Source organism: Vombatus ursinus, unplaced genomic scaffold, assembly GCF_900497805.2.
Source record: "Vombatus ursinus unplaced genomic scaffold, bare-nosed wombat genome assembly UNPS02014816.1, whole genome shotgun sequence".
Lineage (NCBI taxonomy): Eukaryota > Metazoa > Chordata > Mammalia > Diprotodontia > Vombatidae > Vombatus > Vombatus ursinus.
Window position 1 is genome coordinate 24,102,655 of NW_020954594.1, and position 18,984 is coordinate 24,121,638.

The window sequence follows — 18,984 nt, forward strand, 5'->3', positions numbered from 1 at the left end:
GGGGAGAAAATTTAAAACTCAAAAGCTTATGGAAGTGATTGTTGATAAATCAAAATAAATTAATAAAATTAATAAAAAATTAAAAAAAGAAGTGGGGGAAATTAGGACTTGTAGAGCTGACAGAAGGGCTGGATTCTGAGAATATTGGGAAAGAGTGGTAGGTGTGTTGGAGACAAACTCAATGCCTGGCTATCAAATCAATACAATATTGTAGAGGTAATTTTGCACGGTAGGTAGAGTGTTGGTCATGTCCAGAGAAAGACTGGGTTAAAATCCTAACTCTGGTTCTTAGATTTACTAGCTATCAAATTGAGGGTGGGATACAACTTGCCCTCCTGTCCCATAATTGACTGATTACACACTTCTTGGAGGGGAAGGGGGTCAGTCCACTTTCCTTTCCTGCTCCCTCAAGCTCTTCCTTGGAGACCACTGCCCACAATTTTCTAAGGCTTTATAAATAGCAGAACAGTGGCAAATTTGCCTGGCTAAGAAGAGTTCCTCACTTGACTCCCTATAGGGAAGAAATTCCAGGCCTGGACCCCTCCCCCACAAAAAATTTAATTGTGTGTGTGTATATATATATATATATATATATATATATATAATTGTATATATATGAAAAAATTTATATATAAAATGACCTTGCAATTTGTAAGTAAGTACTCCAAGGAGCTGCTATTTAATCAGTTTGGGGAAAGTCCTCCACCAAAGCATACTTACTAAATAAGTCCTAGGAGTTATTGGAGGCATAGAGGTGAAGAGATTTGCCCAGGGTCACTCAGCTAGTAAACCTAAGAACCAGAGATAGGATTTTAACCCACATCTTTCTCTGGACATGATCAACACTCTATCTACCATGCAAAATTACCTCCACACTATTGTATTGATGAGGCAAATGGAGCAAACAGGATGCAGGGTGTGAGATATGAGATAGGATGCAGTATGTGACCAGCCAGAAAGCGTTCAAGAAGGCTATGCTTTGAAGCCCTCCCTCATGGATTTGTCTGTGTGTTTTCGCAAAGCACCCCCCAACTACCTGATATTCCAGAACAGTGCTTCCTCTTCCCCTTCTGTTCCCCCTCCCATTTTCTTAAACTGTAATAACTCCCAACCCCCAATCCTGTTAAACTGTATATAGACCAGACACATAACTTGGTTCAATGCTCTGTCTCTCACAGGGAGCTGGTCCTGATGGTCCTGCCGGGTGCTCTGGCCTCTCATAAGGAACAGAGCCTGTTGGCGCAGCACCCCAATAAATGCCTGTATAACTGGAGATAGAGTGAATTCTTTCAGTACAGATACCGAGACTCTCACGTGCTGATTCTTCACCAGTATTAGATAAAATTATTCTTGCCCCTCCTGGGTCAGCTGACTCCAACTAAATGAGAACTTTTACAATGCTCATGTGTATCTTGGTGGAAAAAGGTACTCCCTGAACTGTTACGGTTATCCATTCCATGATATAGTGAAGCCAGACACCTATTATAGTGGTGGAGGGAAATAGAGGGAAAGATTTAAAAGAAAGGATGTGAAGAATTTAAACTGTAAGCTCCACGATAGCAAGAATTGTTTCATTTTTGGTTTTGTATCCTCAGCACCTAGCAGAGTGCCTGGCATATAATGAGAGTTTAATAAACGCTTGTTGATCGATCTATTAACTTTGGGGTAAGAATATTGAGAGTATGAAGGAATGGAGACTGAAAAGTGGCAGCTGTGTGGTCCACCCTTTGAGAAATTCAATGAATAAGTATTTACTGACTATATATATAATATACATGACATTGTGGCAGGCACTGAGACCAATACAAAGGTAATTAAGGCACAGTCCCTGCTCTGTCCTTCAGGGCCTTACTTTCTTTAAAATATCAGTGTAATGGGTGACATACTAGATCAGTAATTTAAGGGAAAGACTTCCTGACAGGTGATGGATTCAGGGTAGCATAGGATGTGACCATTTCAGAAATTTGTTGCACTTATCTATGCACATTTATTACAAGGATTTTTTCCCCCAGTAGGGCTAGGGGAAGTGAGAGGGAGAGAACATTTTTTTTGTTGTTGATTGAGAAAAATAAAATTTAAATTAATAAAACACAGGGAAAAAGTTTTGTCAGAGGCAGTTTTTGGATTTAAAAAAAAAATCTCCCAAATCCCTCCTGGTCAGGAATTCTTAATCTTTCTTTATGTGGTATGAACCTCTGTGGCAGTCTTGTTAATCCCAGGAAGCCCTCCTCAGAATAATGTTTCTTATTGCATAAAATAAAATGCATTAGATTACAAAGGAAATCAGTTATATTGAAGTACAATTATTAAAAAAAAATTTTTTAAAGAACCCATGGCCTTGTGGTGGGAATTGCCTAAACATATAATGGTGAGAATTGGCGAGGAAACCTTCTGTGTGGAAGATAACTAGCAAGCTTGCTTCATCAACCACTCCATACCTACTCTACTGCGTAAATTTAAGAAGACACCATCATAAGCTCCATTGAATAAACAAAGCCAAGTTTTATAACAGGCTTAAAGGTTCCTGATTATGGGGCTTGCCTTGGCAAGGCAATTTGCTCAACTGTCAGTAACACTAAAAATAAATTGTCAGTAACTGCGTCTGTAGAAGGTTCCTGTCACTAGTTTGCGAAGATAAATGCCCAGTGGGAGTTGACGTGGGAGGAAAGGGCCCTCTGTGATGAAAGAGTACTCAGAAGGAGTTGTTCTTTATCCCTTTAAAGAAATTGTCCAAATCTAGAAAAATAATAAATTTTGCTGTTAAAGGACACCTATGAAAGTTTATGTAATTGAGTGGGAACTTCAGCTAGGTCTGCTGAGGTGGTGTTTAACTAACTATGTGAACCCAAGTTACTCCATCTTGGTTTTAGGTAATTACAGAACTGGTGTGGTTTGTGGAGTAAGTGCAATGCTTAACAATGTGTACCTGAAAAAACACTGTTTATCCTTTTCCAACAGATACTTCTTTTCTGCAGTTAATTCTCTATACAAGATATCACCTATATCTTGTTTGTTCAGATATCTCATTAGCTGAAGTTAATAGTCTCTATCATGTGGCATTTCTATCTTTTTTAAAGCAGGTCTTAACTACAAATTTATTTTTTCTAGACTCACACGTGTTACTGCATTTTTGTTAGTGTAGCCAATCAGAATAGAGTAAGCATTTTCTATGACCTTATTGCTTTTCGTTATTTTTTAAAGTCTTATAGCAAAATCTAATTGAGCTATATTCTGATATATTTGAATGTATCTCCATTGCTTTGCAAGTAAAAACATCTGTTGACTAGCAACTATGTCTAAGATGTTTTTTTCAGGTACCACAACATACTGGGGGACATATCTGGACACGGAGAATGGGAGATTTACAAGAATTCTCTCCCAAATAGATGGTGAGGTTGATGGACCAAAGTTGGGAAGTCTCACATATCAATAATTATCACAGACCCTGAGAGGACAGGAAAGTAGAGTGGACTGAAAGGACATCATCTCCAATGAAAAGTCCCTGAAAAGCAGCAGCCTTCAAGAATCAGCAGCTATCGATTCAAAACAGGGAGGAGAGAAGGAAAAGGAAACCAAAATTATGAGGAAAGCACTTCTTGATACCTAAAAGAAGTTTATTACAAACTTTAATCTCAACAGATTCAAACAAGATAAGGAATAAGATCCCATATAAGACAATTTAAGCTGAAGTATTTAAAAAAATTTTAAAGACTATAAAATCTTAAAATTCCTATACAAATGTGGGAGGTAGAAACATAAAGTAAAAATAAAAGTGGAAATTAAAAAGCCATAAAAAATCTAGAATACAGAATATACAAAAATATAATGAAGAATGGTATAAATATGCCAAATTCAAAATTTTAAAAATTAACATCAGTAGGGATTATTGTTGTGATTTTTACTGTTTTTTTAATAGAGATGACAGACCCACTAGAAAGAAGGCACTTTTGTGGACCTTTTTTTTTTGGTGAGGCAATTGGGGTTAAGTGACTTGCCCAGAGTCACACAACTGGTGAGTGTTATATGTTTAAGGCCAGATTTGAACTCAGGTCCTCCTGACTCCAGGGCCAGTGCTCTATACACTGCACCACCTAGCTGCCCCCAAGAAGGAACTTTTGTGACCAAGTCTAATTTGCAATTAGATATGAAAGAGGTGAGTTCCCCACTTGACTTTTCTTCAGGGTAATTTTTTAAAAGTTATTTAAGAAAAAAATGTTATTCAATTGGTGTTTCCATTGTTCTCTGGTCTGAGAGAGCTCAGTGCTCAGTGTCACAGTGACTCCTGAAGCATAGAATTAGATCAATGCCCTACTTACAAAGCAGAATATGGGCCTTTTCAGGCCAAACCACAACAAAGTATACACCTACACAGCATCTTGCAGGAATCTAGGGATCCCGTTAGTATTACAAGCTTTCCTCCAATATTGCTTCTCTAGTATTAGTGGTCTTCCTGGCTGCTAATGAAGAATAAATGTCTGACAATGAAATATGCAAATAGAGAGCTCCATTGTGGTCTTGGTCATCAAAGAGCACTAATTCAAGCACCTGGCTACCCAGAGTATGCATTGAACTCTATGAAGAGAATTAAATAGACCGGAGCCCTGATCTTTAGACGTTGACAGTTTACATACAGCAGCATGATGTAATGGGAAAATCCAGCAGACCAGAGTTTCAGTGCTCAGGCCTTCCAGTTAATAACTGGGTGACTTAATTTCTTGCAGGTTATTTACATTTGTATTTGTTAATTTTATGTTTATGCTGTATATATTTTAGGTAATTGTCTCCCATATTAGAATATAGAGGCAGCTAGGGTGTGCAGTGGATAGAGTGCTGGGCTTTGAGTCAAGAACACTTGAGTCCAAATCCCCTTGATGCTGGGCAAGTCATTTAACCTGTCTGCCTCAGTTTCTGTCAAATAGGGATAATAATAGCATCTGCCTCCTAGGGTTGTTGTGAAGATAAAATGGGATAATATTTATAAAGTGCTTTGCAAACCTTAAAGGGCTACATAAATTATGTTTATGGTTATTAATATAATCTCATTTAGAATAGGCTTTGTTCTTCCAGCCCTAGTGCTTAGCCCATAGTAGGTGTTTAGATCAAACACCTAATCAAATTAGAATTGATTGATTGTTAGTTGATTGATTAGAGGTGATAAGGGCCTGAATTAGGATAATGGTTGGGTTAGTGAAGAGAAGGCAACATATATGAGAGATGTGAATGTAGAAGTTACAAAATTTGATAATAGATTGGACATGGGGATTGGTAAGTGTACTGAGCCGCAAGAGGGAGAAAAAGGATGTAGGCAGACATCTGACAGAAGTTTTCTGATAAAAAAAAATGTGTTTGCAGACTTAATGTAATGACCAGTTATGACTTTTAAAAGACTTCTTGGCAGAGAAGTGATGGACTATAGGTGTGGAGTAAGACATAAATTTCCAGACCTGGCCATTGTTTTGATGTTACAAGGAAGGGTTTCTATTTGAAGAGAGTTGCCCAGTTGTTGGCTAGTGACAGTGGTTTGGGGCGAGCGGGGGGTACAAAAAGAGATCAATAAAACACTGACAAATATGAACAGGATATATAGTTAAACTTAGCAAAGTAGATGGTCTTAAGGGTCAAATATAGAAACAAAGAAACTTAACGATCCGGTCCTATCAGATGTAAATGAAAGAATTCCACACAGGTCTGCTCTTTCAGTAGCTAAACAGCATGGGTACCATCTCCAGTCCTCTTGATCTATATCTTGCTACTGGACCCAGAAGGCTCTGGAGGAGAAAGGGAGGCTGGTGACCTAGCACAGCCCTCCCTCACTTAAATCCAATTCACTTGCATGTCAGGGCATCATCTTCCTGACATCAAGGTCCTCTTCCAGAAAGGACAAACAATAACAACAAACAGAAAACAAAAAGGCTCACAGAGTCAGCCCCTGGGCAAAAACTGCCTCAATACCTTTGACCCCAGACACTCACTCTGCATAAGACCTAACAGCAATCTGGGAAATGTAACTGGATGCTCTATAAATTATATTGCATCTGAATCAGTTAGAATTGTCCTAATAGGGGAAGTTGCACCTCAACCAACTTCTACCTAAGAAGCAACAAAGAGTCAGAGTCAATAAATACTTATAAAGCACTTACTACAAGCCAGACTTTGTATTAAGTGCTGTGGATACAAAGAAAAAACAGGGGCAGTTAGGTGGTAAAGTGGATAGAGCACTGGCCCTGAAGCCAGGAGCATCTGAGTTCAAATCTTGCCTCAGACGCATGATACTCACTGTCTGTGTGACCCTGGGCAAGCCGCTTATCCCCATCTGCCTATACAAAAACAACAACAACAACAACAAAAATACAGGACGGCCCCTGCTGTCAAGGAGCACGCTACCTAACAGGAACAGACAACACATTAAAAGAAGCTGTAGGGTGGGGATGAGGGTTGAGGGAAGATTTTGGGGGAAGGGGAATTCGAAGTCCTATAGAGTGTAAAAAATGACGAGATGAATGTCCAGCATGCCCTAGTTAATGGTGGAGGATCTGGGAGGAGCTCACCACTGCCCTCCTCCATCCTCTTCAATCAGAGAGATGATGGGGTCCAGGGACCCCAATGAGGAGGCGTGAGTGACAAACCTCAGAGCAGAGGCCCAGAGGAAGCAGAAAGAGAGACTTGCCTTTGGAACCCCCTAGTGTTGTGGTATGTAACCATGCTGCTCCCCAGTGCGGGGCTTCAGTTGTAACGGTGGGCCAGGTCCAGACCTTTCTGAAAGAGCTCTGCAACACTCCAGTTAAAAAGAGCACAGTAAAACCAGTCAAACTTGAGACTGAAAGTGGTGGATTGTAGCTGCCCATCCAAGAAAAAAGCACAGGGAGCAGAGAAGGTTCCTCTGTCTAGCAAACCTAAGTAACCTGCCTGGCTCCACCCAGCAGCACATTAACCCATCCAGCAGAGACACTACATCCTTAAAGGACCAAGCTGAGATAGCACGTTCTGTGAGGAAGTAGCCCTGCCTAGCAGCCGAGTGGCCTGTCCATAACCTCCACCAGTGTCCTATCCCACACTGAACATCACCTTCCAGAGTCATGAGTTACCTTGACTTCATGTGTTGCCTTTACATACGTCTCATTACCATTATATACCAAGTTTGTTCCCGCTTTTTCCTCCTACCCCCACTCCTGGATTCTGTGTATATTTGTGGAAGAGTATGTCCCAGGGGAAGAGGAAAATGTGTCTTTTTTTTTAATTTAAAAATTTTTTTTGTAATCAATCAATTTATTTTTAGTTTTCAACATTCACTTCCATAAGATTTTGAGTTTTGAACTTTCTCCCTCACCCTCACCTCCCCCCTTCCCGAGACAGAGTGCAATCTGATATAGGCTCTACTTATACATTCATATTAAACATATTTTCACATTAGTCATGATGTAAAGAAGAATTAGAACTAATAGGAGGAACCACAAGAAAGAAGAAACAAAACAAAACAACAAAAGAAAAGGAGAGCAAATAGTATGCTTCCATCTGCATTCAGACTCCAAAGTTCTTTCTAGGGATGTCGATAGAATTTAAATGTGTCATTTCTAAGATCTAAATGAGACACCATCTGATTGTTAATGGAAAAAACACTGATTGGGGATCATGAATTGCAGTGTTAACTCCTAGAATTCATCCCTCTGGGGCCTTAACCTGCCAGTACAAGTGCGAGTTATGAAAGTGATCTCTGAGGGGATGCTACATCCAGAAAAGAGAAGAAAGATATTCAGAAGGGACACAGGGCAGTTTTGTTACTATGATGTTAAATTTAATATACACTTTTTTAAAAAGCATGAGAGAAAGGGACAAAAAGGGAAAGATACAACTAGGAAGGTCATTCAGACACAATGAACTTCAGGCCGTGGGCAGGAAGAAACATTAAGGTCAATGACGTTCAGTTGGAGAGGCCAGCCTTGGACTTGGCATAACCTGGTTTTGCCAAACTTTCTGCTTCTCTCCCTAGTCCATAAGTAGAATCCTACATACCAGAGTAAGCAAGAGCCATGGATTTTATAGGGAAGAGATGAATTCTTGTTCAAATACGTCTTTTTGGTTTCCTATCTTTGAAGTCACAGACATGGAGACGCTAGGCATGGGCTACCTGTGCCATGAGAGGTGCCCGTTATACAAGTATAAGGTATGGACACTAGAAAAGTGCAGGAAGGAGCAGAGGCAGACCACTGCCAGTAAACCCTCTGGGTCTGAGATAAGCCACCAAAACCATAGACGCCTACCTGTACCCTGTGAGGGACTGTCTGATGTTGGCAGCTACCGGGTTGGGTGCTGTGGCTAGAGTAGGGTAAGATCTGGGTATTTTGGAAGTCGAGGCAGGGGCTGTGGTAGGCAGAGTCGTGGTGAACTGGGATGGGCTGGATACAGAGAAGCCTTGAGGCAGTGGGCAGTGCTTTGTGAGATAAGCTGGGTGCAAGGAAGTAGCAGGAGCTTGAGCTCCTGAGGCAAGGGGCAGTGCCACGTGGGAGTGGGATGGCAGAGGACTGAGTTCCCTTTGCTTAGTCCCCTCCCTATATGCAACGTCATCCCCAGATGCCTCTTGTGACCTTCCTGACTTCCTGGGTCCCTTTGTGCAGCACTGACACAGACCCCTCCTCCCAGTGTCTGAGTCTGACTTCCTAGGTCACGTACTCTTGTCTATGCGCCAATACCAGATGCCTCCTCCCTGTATCCGGTCCTAGCCTCCTACGTCACTCCCTCCCCCTTGGTGTGCTAAACTCAGACAGCCCCTTCCGGTATCTGACCCTACAATCATTGGCTAGTAAGCGGGCTGGGGAGGAGGGGCTAGGTAGGTTTTTAGAATCAAGCGTGGTCAGATCACACGCGCTCTCTCCTGGCTCCTGCCCTGTTGCTCTGGCCTTGCTGCTTGGGCTTGCTATGATGGCTTGCTGTGTTGGCCTCTGAATAAAGCTCTGGTGTTGGCGCCTCCCGATGGCTCGTCTCTGTGTGGTTATCCGGCAGAGGACCAAAGACTCGAGTGTGAGTAAGACTCTGGTAGTATGCTCCTTATAGGAGGATTGGGTACCGACGTGCAGCCGGCAGAAGGTCGGCGTGCGGCCTGTACAGTACCCCAAGTTGAAAAAAAAAAGTCTGTAACAAATACAGTTAATCAAAACAAAAAACCACTTTGGCCAGTTCTGAAAACATATTATCTCATTCTGCATCTTGGGATTATCACTCTCTGTACTGAGGAGAATAGCATGCTTTATCATAGGTATTCTGGAATCATGGTTGGTCATTGATCATAGTTCTTAGTCTTTCAAAAATTAGTTTTCTATCTCCTTCCAGAACCTCCATTTGAGGAAGGCACCCAGGCCAATCATCTCTTTATTTCTCACCAAGCTGCAATCTAGACTCCTCCCTGATGCTGCCAGACCTGGTACCTTCCCTCCCTTTTCCCCTTTTCAACCTCCTTTAATGTGCTATCTTCCCACATTAGAAAGTAATCTCTTTGAGGGCAGGGTCTGTCTTTCTTTTTGCTCATATTTGTATGCCTGGCACTTAATAAATGCATGTTGACAATAGGACTATAAATTGTTCTCCTGGTTATACTCACTTAACTCTGTATGATTCATATAAATCTTCCTGAGTTTCTCTGAAACCATCTCTTTCATCATTTAAAGTACAATAATATTCCATTACCTTTATAAGTCATAATTTGTTCAGCCATTACCCAACTGGTATGCACTCCCTTAGTGTCCAGTTCTTTACCAGTACAGAAAGAACTATTGTAAATATTTTCTATACATATGGATCCTTTTCTTTTTTCTTTGTTCTCTTTGGGACACTGGCCTAGTAGTGATATCCCTAGGTTAAAGGATCTCCACAGCTTAGTAACTTTGGGGCATAGTTCCAAATTTTTTTCCAGAATGGGCAGACCAACTCAACTCTGCTAAGAGTGCAATATTTACCCATAACAGAATTTATTGTTTACTATTGCCAGGCACTGTTTATTCCATGGGTATACAATGTATCAAACAATCCGTACTTGGAAGAAGCTTAAGTTCTAATAAGGGGAGACAAGTACAAAAATCAATATACACATAATAAATACAAAAAAGTAGAAAGTAGTTAAGTAAAAGGTAGTTTGGGAGGGATACCAGCAAGTAGGATCAGGACAGGATGGTATCAACTTTAAAGGAGGAGAGATAGAAGAAGCATATAAAAAGGGCAGGGGAGAGTGATGAGAACACCAGCTCATCCATAAAGCCTTATGTTTTAGGAGTTATGAGAGAAAAAAAGGCACTGGGTTTGGAGAGGATGCCAAGAGATGCAGCATCTTTAAGAGACTGCTAGTGTTCTTAACAAGTCCCAGGAAAGGCAAGGAATATGAGAAGAGATTTAGGATCATAGATTCAGAGCTAGAAGGGGATATAACAGTCATCTAGTTCAACCCTCTCATTTTACATGTGAGAAAACCGAGGTCAATAAAGGTGGTATAAGTTGCTCAAAGACATAGGTAGCAAGTGAAAGGAAATAGGATTTGAATCCAAAGCCCCTGGCTCTAAATCCAGGGATCTTTCTACAAGATCACAACATAAGAGAGTAATTCAGAAGGGAACATGAGGCAAGTTGGTTATTTGCTTGTTAAATTTAATATACACTTTAAAAAGAACACTCCCAGTTTCATATATGCTTGTGATGGCAAGGCTGATGATTAAATGAGAAAACATTTGGAGAATTGTAAAGTACAATAAAAGCATTGGTTACTATGATTGATTTCATCTTATGCCTTTATCTGTAATATGTTTAAACACCCCTCCCCCCATTTGATTGCAGGGTCTTTAAGAGTACAGAAATTTAAAAAATTCATTTTTGTACACCCAGTGCCTAGTACAGTGTTTTACAAACATATGTTGAATATTGTTCAGTGAAAGAATAATTTGAGTCTGTTAAAAACATTTTAGGGGACTAGCTCCCCATAGTGTAAAGTGCAAAGGCCTAAGAATCCGAGAGCCTGTGTTCAAATCTTACCTAAGACTGCAATCTCAGGAAAGTTTCTTAACCTCCCTGGGCCTCAGTTTCCTTATCTGTAAAATGAGGCGGTTGACCTAGATAGCCTTTGTGGTCCCTTCCAGGTTTAGATCTAAGGTCAATCAGTAAACATATGCAAATATTCCACACTCAAAGGCCACCTCTTCTGCAAATAAAATGGGCTAGTGCACTTTCCTAACTCAGAAAGTTTTGAGCCCTGGAGGCCTAAGGGAAGGGAGTCCCAGCACGCAAGCATTTGGCGCGAAAAGCCTCACTCGATGGGCGGGGCTCCGGAGGAGGCAACTTCTCATTGGCTCGGCTTGGCGCGAAAACCGCGGACTCCGGGCCCGCGATTGGCTCAGGCAACCTCGTCGGAGAGACGGCGGGGAAGACGCCTTTTCTCTCCGGGGCCGCGGAAGCTGCGCGTGGCTGGTTAGGGGAGGCTCGAGCACCGGCGGCCCAGACTTCCCGGGCCATGGACCTAGTGGCGGCGGCGGAGACGGGGGCGGCGACCCCGCACGTGGAGGTCCGCGATGAGGTGGCGGAGAAGTGCCAGAAGCTGTTCCTGGATTTCCTGGAAGAGTGAGTGGGGTCTTGGCGGAGGGGGAGGGGAGGGAGGTATGGGGGAGGGGGCTTCCCCTGCCCCGCTGCGGCCTTTCTTCCCTCCTCCACCCCGCGGCTCGTGCCCTGGGGGTCCTGATCCTCCCCCTCCCCGACTGCCCCGGGGTCAGGGTGCGCCACCCCCTCCCCCCACAGCCCCGGAGGTCTGGATGCTCCACCCCCCCTTGCTCCGGGGTCGGGGTGCTCGGTCCCCCCCAATTCCCCCGGGTCAGCGTGCTAGCCCACTCAATCCCATCCCCATTCTCCCTTTCCCCACTTTGCCCGTTAATACTTCCTCAGGTACCCCAAGCCCCTACTCCGGGAGTGGTTGGGAAGAAAGCGCTTTGCACACTTGAGGTAAAGCACTCCCCCCCCCCGGGAGTTGTTGTTCCAGAACCCGGGAGCATCCTTGCTGCCTCCTGTCCCCTAGGTGCACCCAAGGCTGCAGGATCTCTCGGGCTGCCCGCCCCCGGCCCGGGTTTTTGCCTTCTCTAGGGTCGGGTCCGGGCACCGGCAGGGCCTAGGAGCGGCGGCTTGGCCTCTCGCAGACCTAGTTAAGAGCCGGGTGTCGGCTGGGAAAGACCCGGTCAAGAAGAGGTTTCCGGGTTTTTTTGTTTTCGTTTTTTCGCATGTTATGTCTTTCGTGCTAGGTGGTGCCCTGGTCTGTCTTGTCTGAGAACTTCCTAGCGCTGTGACCCTAGGCAAGTCACTGCCTAAGAATCCTCATCAGCCAAGTGGGGATAGCAAGAGTACCTACTTCCCCTGGTTATTGTGAGGATTCATTGAGATAATATTTGTAAAGCATTTTGCAAGCATTAAAGTGCTATATAACGGCCGTTGTTAGTATGAGGATAAGGATGATGATCCTTGAAGGCGAGATCCCAGTTTTTTGCTTTTCATTGTGTCCCACTCTTGACAGTACCTGGTCACGTAGATTGTAAGCTTCGGGGCTGGGATTTAAACCCAGGACTTTTAAATGCGAATCAGGCCCTCTTTCCACCAGGCCATTTCCATCAAACTCCACTTGTGATCCACCTAACTCAGTATTCAAGGATTTCGCTGGCCATTCCAAGCTATATGGCACCTGATGGACTTAGCAGTTTCTGCTTTGGATAGACTGTAGAGTTGAGCCTTTTGTACTTGAACATTTTGCCTTTGTGCCTCAATGTGATGATTTTTTTCTAAAAGTTATATTAACAGATGGATGTTTCTGATGCTCTTTCACCTTAAGCTTAGAGATTTTTTGTCTATTTATTCCTTAAGAGCAATCTCTTATAGACAGCTATCTGTGCAGGAAAGAGCCCTGGTCTTGAAGTTGGAAGACTTAGGCTTGAGTCCCAGTTCTACTATTCACTGTCTTTATGGCAGGTGTGTCCCTTAACCTCTCTGGAGTTCTTTGTAAAATGGAAATGATACATTTAAGCCTATGAAAGCCATTTGTGAACTACGAAGCACCCACAAATGTGTGTTGCTGTTGAGTCAACAGAACCTGTATGTTAAGTACAAATGATTGCTCCTTCAATTATTCAATGAAGTATATTTTGTTTTGTAGAACAGAGAAGAAAAATGCATAAATTTAAAAAAAACCCTTAAATTATTATGACCTTTCTGCTTTGTGTTATAAAACTGGCAAATTTTTTATTCATCTTTGCATATATTATGAATCTCCCATTTCTCTTCCCTACCACAAGTTGTCAAGGATGCTTTTGTTAGTGAGCATGTTTATTTTTACCTTGGTTCTTGGACCAGCATTTAAAATATCCTTTACATTTGTGTAAATCAGCTTAAGTAAGCCCCTTTGCAAAATTTGGGCTTCTGGAGTTTGTTTTTTTTCCTCACCTTAAGAAGAATACATATTTGTATTGTAATGTCTGGTACACAAAGTTTTTTCCCTCTCCTAGCCTTTTGTCATTTGGCTTCTGAGCTTCAACTTCTTCATCCATAAATGGGAATAATAATACTCACACTACTTAATTTCCAGGACACTACACACACACTTGCACACATATTTTGTGTGTGTCTGTGTGTATCTGTTATTAATAGTGCTTCATGCCCACCTATTTAATCTGATCTGGTCTTAATGTTTCTTACAGATTCCAGAGTAGTGATGGAGAAGTAAAATACTTGCAGCTGGCCGAAGAGTTGATTCGTCCTGAGAGAAACACATTGGTTGTGAGTTTTTTGGATCTGGAGGAATTTAATCAGCAGCTTTCCACCACTGTTCAAGAGGAGTTCTACAGGTATGATATCTTACTAAAAACCCACAGAGGTTGATTGAGGACAGAAGCCAGAAAACCAGCCAGTCTGTTAGACTCAGACCTGTAGAACCTCAGAGCCAGATGAGACCTTTTAAGTCAGTCTAAACTCTTCATTTTACAGAGAGGTCTTGGTCGGAAGGTGTTCTGTTAGCAAGGTGCTTGTGACTGGAAACATATACCTCTCATGAGCCACTAAAAAGAAGGGAGCCCCTAAGAGTACTGCACTGAAACAAACATATCTCACACCTGTTTGCGCATGCGTTTTCTCATGGTCATGAATCATTCTGTGGTCTACCAAAGCTTCTGTCTTGTTTAGAGTTGTTCAAATTTTATATGACAGTTTGTTCTATTTTGGGTATTGAACACTAATGTAATATTTACTTTGTCCCCTCACGAAGGTCCCCAGAGAACTGTATATGGGGCAATATATATATGTTCTAGGTAGTCCACAGGATATTTCTTCTGTCTTTAGAATAAATCAGTTTAAAATGAACATCCAGGGCAACCCTGAAGAAGAAAAAAGTCTCAGAAGGGAAGAGAGTGGGAGTGAAGTCCCATGCTATTGGTAATGGGAAAGCAGCCTGAACACCTAGCCACCTAGGAGGAACAGCGGATAATGTTGGACTTGGAGTTAGGAAGATCTTAGTTCAAATCCTGTCTCAGAACCTTGCTAGCTATGTAGCCCTGGACAATTCATTTAACCTCTAAGCCTCTCTTTATCTGTAAAATGGGGATAATAATAGCACCTACCAGAGGAAACCAGAAGTTGAGATTAGGAAGGAAAGCATTCATTCCACTAAAAGTGTAGATTAATAATAGCTAACACATACATAGTACTTACTATGTGCCAGGTACTCTATGGAGTACCTTATAATTATTATATCATTTGCAAAACTTGAAAGTATTATAAAAATGCTAGCTAAATGGTTCTAATGTGGAGTCCATGAACTTTTTTTCTTAATATTTTGTAACTTTTTTTCTTAATATTTTGTAACTATATTTCATTATAATTGGTTTCATTTGTAATTCTGTGTATTTTATTTTATACATTTAAAAACATTCTGAGAAGCTGTCCATAGGCTTCACTGGAGTGCCAGAGGGGTCCGGGTCCATGACAAACAATGGTTAGAAGCCCTGCCTATGACATCTTTTAGCATCATCTGACTGAGTTACTTTCCCAGGCTTTTATACTCTTACCCCACACTCACCTGAGTTACTTTAGTCGGGGCTACCAGTTGCACTATTGGGAACATCAGTGCAAAATGTGCAAACAATATTAAAGGTTAAAGCTATAGCTGATAGAATATTGAACTTGGAGTCAGGAGGACCCAAGTTCAAATTCCACTTCTGACAACAGCAGTGACCATGTGCAAGTCATGTAACCTTATCTGTAAAATGGGAATCCTATCTGTAGTATGCATCTTACGAGGGCTATTGTGAGGTTCAGATGAGATGGAGGAGTTTACATTTGGAAAGAATTTCATCATCTAGTCTAACCAATCCTGAAGAAAGACACAACATACCTGATAAGTGGTCATCTAGCTTCTACTTAAAAGTTACTGTGAGAGAGTACCAGCAGTCTTCTGAGGCAGTCTGTTCCATCTGTCGAGAGCTCTAGTTGTCAGGAGGTTTTTCCTGACATCCAGCTCAGATTTGCCTTTTTGCAGCTTCTCCCCATTGCTTTTAGTTCTTCCCTCCAAGGACAAGAAGCCTGATCCTTCCTTTCACATGACAGCCCTTCATATACTCAAGGCCGCCTTTCATATTCCTCTTCCTAGTCTTCTCTGAAGAGAAGACTATTTCTAGGCTGAACATCTCCAGGCCCTTTAGCTGTTCCTCACAGAGCATTGACTTGAGGCCCTTTGCCATTCTGGTTGCTTCCTAGTTTATCATCATCCTTCTTAAACTGTGGTGCCCAGACCCGAATTCTAAAAGTATGGTCACTGTCACCTCTTTGTTCCTGGAAACTATTTCTCTCTTAACACTGCCTAAGAACAGAGTGGTTTGGTTTTGTTTTGTTTTGGGCTGCCATATCACATAATTGATTCATTGAGCTTGTATTCCACTAACATCCCCCCTTTTTGTACAAAGTGCTCTCTAGTTTTCCCCATCTTGTATTTGTGAAATTGACTTTTTTAAAAGGTCAAGCATAAGACTTTAGATAAATCCTTATTAAATTTTACCTACAAGTTTTATCCCAACATTTTAGTTTATTAATAATCATTTTGACAGTGACGGTCACCCTGTGTTATTTATTCTTCCCTACTTTGTGTCATATGCAAATTTGATGATGGTGCTTTATCCAAAGTTACTGAGAAGGAAAAAAAAAACAACTCAGCCGTGGCCTAAGCAAAGATCCGTGGGGCATTCCACTGAAGACCTTCCAAGTTGACATTTGATCCATTCATGCCTACTTTGGGTCTGAGTCCATCTGAATGTACTAGCAAATGTCTAACCTGCCTCTCTCCAACTTTCCCACCAGAAGAGCATGAGATAAGTCTTTATATAATGAAGTATCTCTGATAAGGGTCTGATATCCAAAATATGTAGGCAACTAACATATATAAGACCAAAAGCCATTCCCCAATAGACTGGTGGTCAAAGGATATAAACAAATAAATCTTCACAGAAGAATTGTAAACTCAACAACCATTTAAATGAATACTCCAAATTGCTAATAATAAGATAAATGAAAATTAAAACTCAAACCCCAGCAAAAAAGGAGAAAATGAATAATGTGAAATACCTAATCAATGTTCTGTTGAAACCTTGGTACATTATATCTTGAGAATTCCTCTGAATAATCCTTTCCAAAAAACATAGGATGTTAGTCTAATATAGCCTGTTCTTAATGAAGCCAACTTAGATCTTTGTGATAATGCCTGTAAAGTGCTTTTCATACTTTCAAGTGCCCTATAAATTTAATTGTTAATGACTTTGTAGTAAGAATGATGGTAGTAGCAGAAGTATCACGAAAACCAAGCTATGGCTATAAGGCTTGGTCATTGATGTTTGTCTAGATTAGTGGTTCTTAACCTGATGTCTGTGAACTTGTTTCCTTTAATATTTTGATTGCTGTATTTTAATAGAATTGGTTTCCTTTGGAATCCTATTTATTTTATTCATTTAAAATCTTTGTTCTCAAAAGGGGTCCTTAGGCTTGACCAAGTTTCCCAAGGGGTTCCTGACACAAAAAGGATCCCTGATCTGGAGAAATGTTCTGCTCAGTTGCTAAGTTGCCTGAGATTGTTCACAGACTGAAAATTCTTGGTTGGTTCTTCTGATAAGCATGAAGAGAACTTGTTACACATACATAGATTATGCACTGGTTTTCTGTGTTTCAGAGTTTATCCCTACTTGTGCCGGGCATTGAAAAACTTCGTTAAAGATCGTAAAGAAATTCCTCTTGCCAAAGATTTTTATGTTGCATTCCAAGACCTCCCTACCAGACACAAGTAAGAAGCCAGGACATATTTTCATTTGTTTTTTCTTTTTTTTTTTTCTCCCAAATCTCAATATTATTATTATCGTTGTCATAATTATTATTCTTGTTGTTGTTATTTTGGTTTTTGAAAAATTCACACAGAAGCAAAGTCAATTATTATAAAATCATATAAATAAAGTATATATTATATATACAATTTTATAAAATTATTATAAAAAATTCAGTTAGCATTTTAATTTTAACAGTCATTTCAGATGCAATAAATTCTTAACTCTAAAGGGAGCAAGCATCTCTTCCTACATACCCATCAGAATGGGGACAATTGTGGCTGCCACAAAACTAGCATACATAATAGTCCAAATAATTACAAAATGAAGAATATATGCATGTAATTGTTGAAAAAAGACAGGTATTCTTGCAAATAGGAAAGCTCGGAAAATGAAAGAGCAATTTGCAAAGTATATATTACATTACATATATAAAAAGTTACTTAAATTGCTGATAAAAACGACATCTTCAGTTCGTATTTTGTGTGATACTTTTAGTGTCTACACAGATAGATCTCTTTAAAAATTAGATAACATTTACTAAATATTTAAGCAATAACAGTGCATTAAGTATTTTTTTAATATATTAATACATATAATTCTTTTGTAATGATACTATAGAAGAGTATGTATGGCCTTATGTACAGTACATAAAAATCCTACAATAATTATTTTTGCTTAATGATATTTGTGGATCATTCCTAAAGCTTATAAAGGAAATCTAAGCTTCTATGTTTTACATAAAGTGTTACATATATTTAAATACCTCAAGGGTCTTTTCTGAATGCTGTTTCTGAATTCTCACCCTTCAAGAAGATATCATAGGTATAGTGCAGGCAGGATTTGTAATATTTGTACAATTCTTCCTTCGTCATATGGTTTTTGCTAGATACATTTACTCAAAGTCGACAATGGCTAATTTGCTTCCTCTTCCTTCCTCCTTTCCCTCTCTCTCTCTCCCTCCCTCACTCTTAACAGAATCACATCATCTTAGAAAGGTGTCTAGTGATCTGTTGTTTTATTAAAGGAACTGGGCCATAAACAAATAAATAAGCTAATGTCATTTCTGCTTAACTTCAAAGTGTAAAATGCTTTTGTGAAGACAGAGAGGTTATGCAGAAGACCAAAACTCTTAAATATTAAGTCATTTTTTTAAAAGTCACACAGATGCAAAAATATACTTACTATTAGTACATGGTTTTTGCAAGTTGCTGCATTATTTATCTTTCTACAAAGGTAATTCCAACCTGTCAGCTCTGACATGAGGATTACCTAGTCTTTACTCATATACTTTAGAATTCTGGAACACTTTTCATCTGGATATACATATATCTTATTGTAAAACCAAAGAGAAAGCTGTTCTAAGAACATTTATGATTCCTTTGTTTTTTCTTTGGAATAAAAGAAATCTATCAAATAGCAACTTATTAGTTACTAAATGGTGTGCGTGTTGCTCATTTAAGACAGTCTATCCTAGAGCATTTTGAACAGTCACTGTCCTTGTTATAATGGTAGAATATGTAAATGCACATAATGGAATTAGTGCTGGACACTAGCAGAAAGATAATGTGTATGTGTGCTTGCATTTTGTCTTTTATGTAAGTTGAGTTTTAAAATTACTCTT

The 18,984-nt window shown here is 40.4% G+C and overlaps 1 protein-coding gene across 1 annotated transcript in view; it reads left to right on the plus strand.

Annotated features, from left to right (window-relative positions):
• Positions 1-11,458: 11,458 nt before the first annotated feature.
• The window catches only part of MCM6 (minichromosome maintenance complex component 6), a 37,494-nt gene continuing 29,968 nt past the window's right edge, over positions 11,459-18,984 (plus strand). The window contains exons 1-3 of the mRNA XM_027835664.1: positions 11,459-11,592; positions 13,704-13,850; positions 17,213-17,323. Coding sequence (XP_027691465.1) covers positions 11,486-11,592; positions 13,704-13,850; positions 17,213-17,323 — 365 coding nt within the window. The 5' untranslated portion in view covers positions 11,459-11,485. The remainder of the gene's footprint in view (positions 11,593-13,703; positions 13,851-17,212; positions 17,324-18,984) is intronic.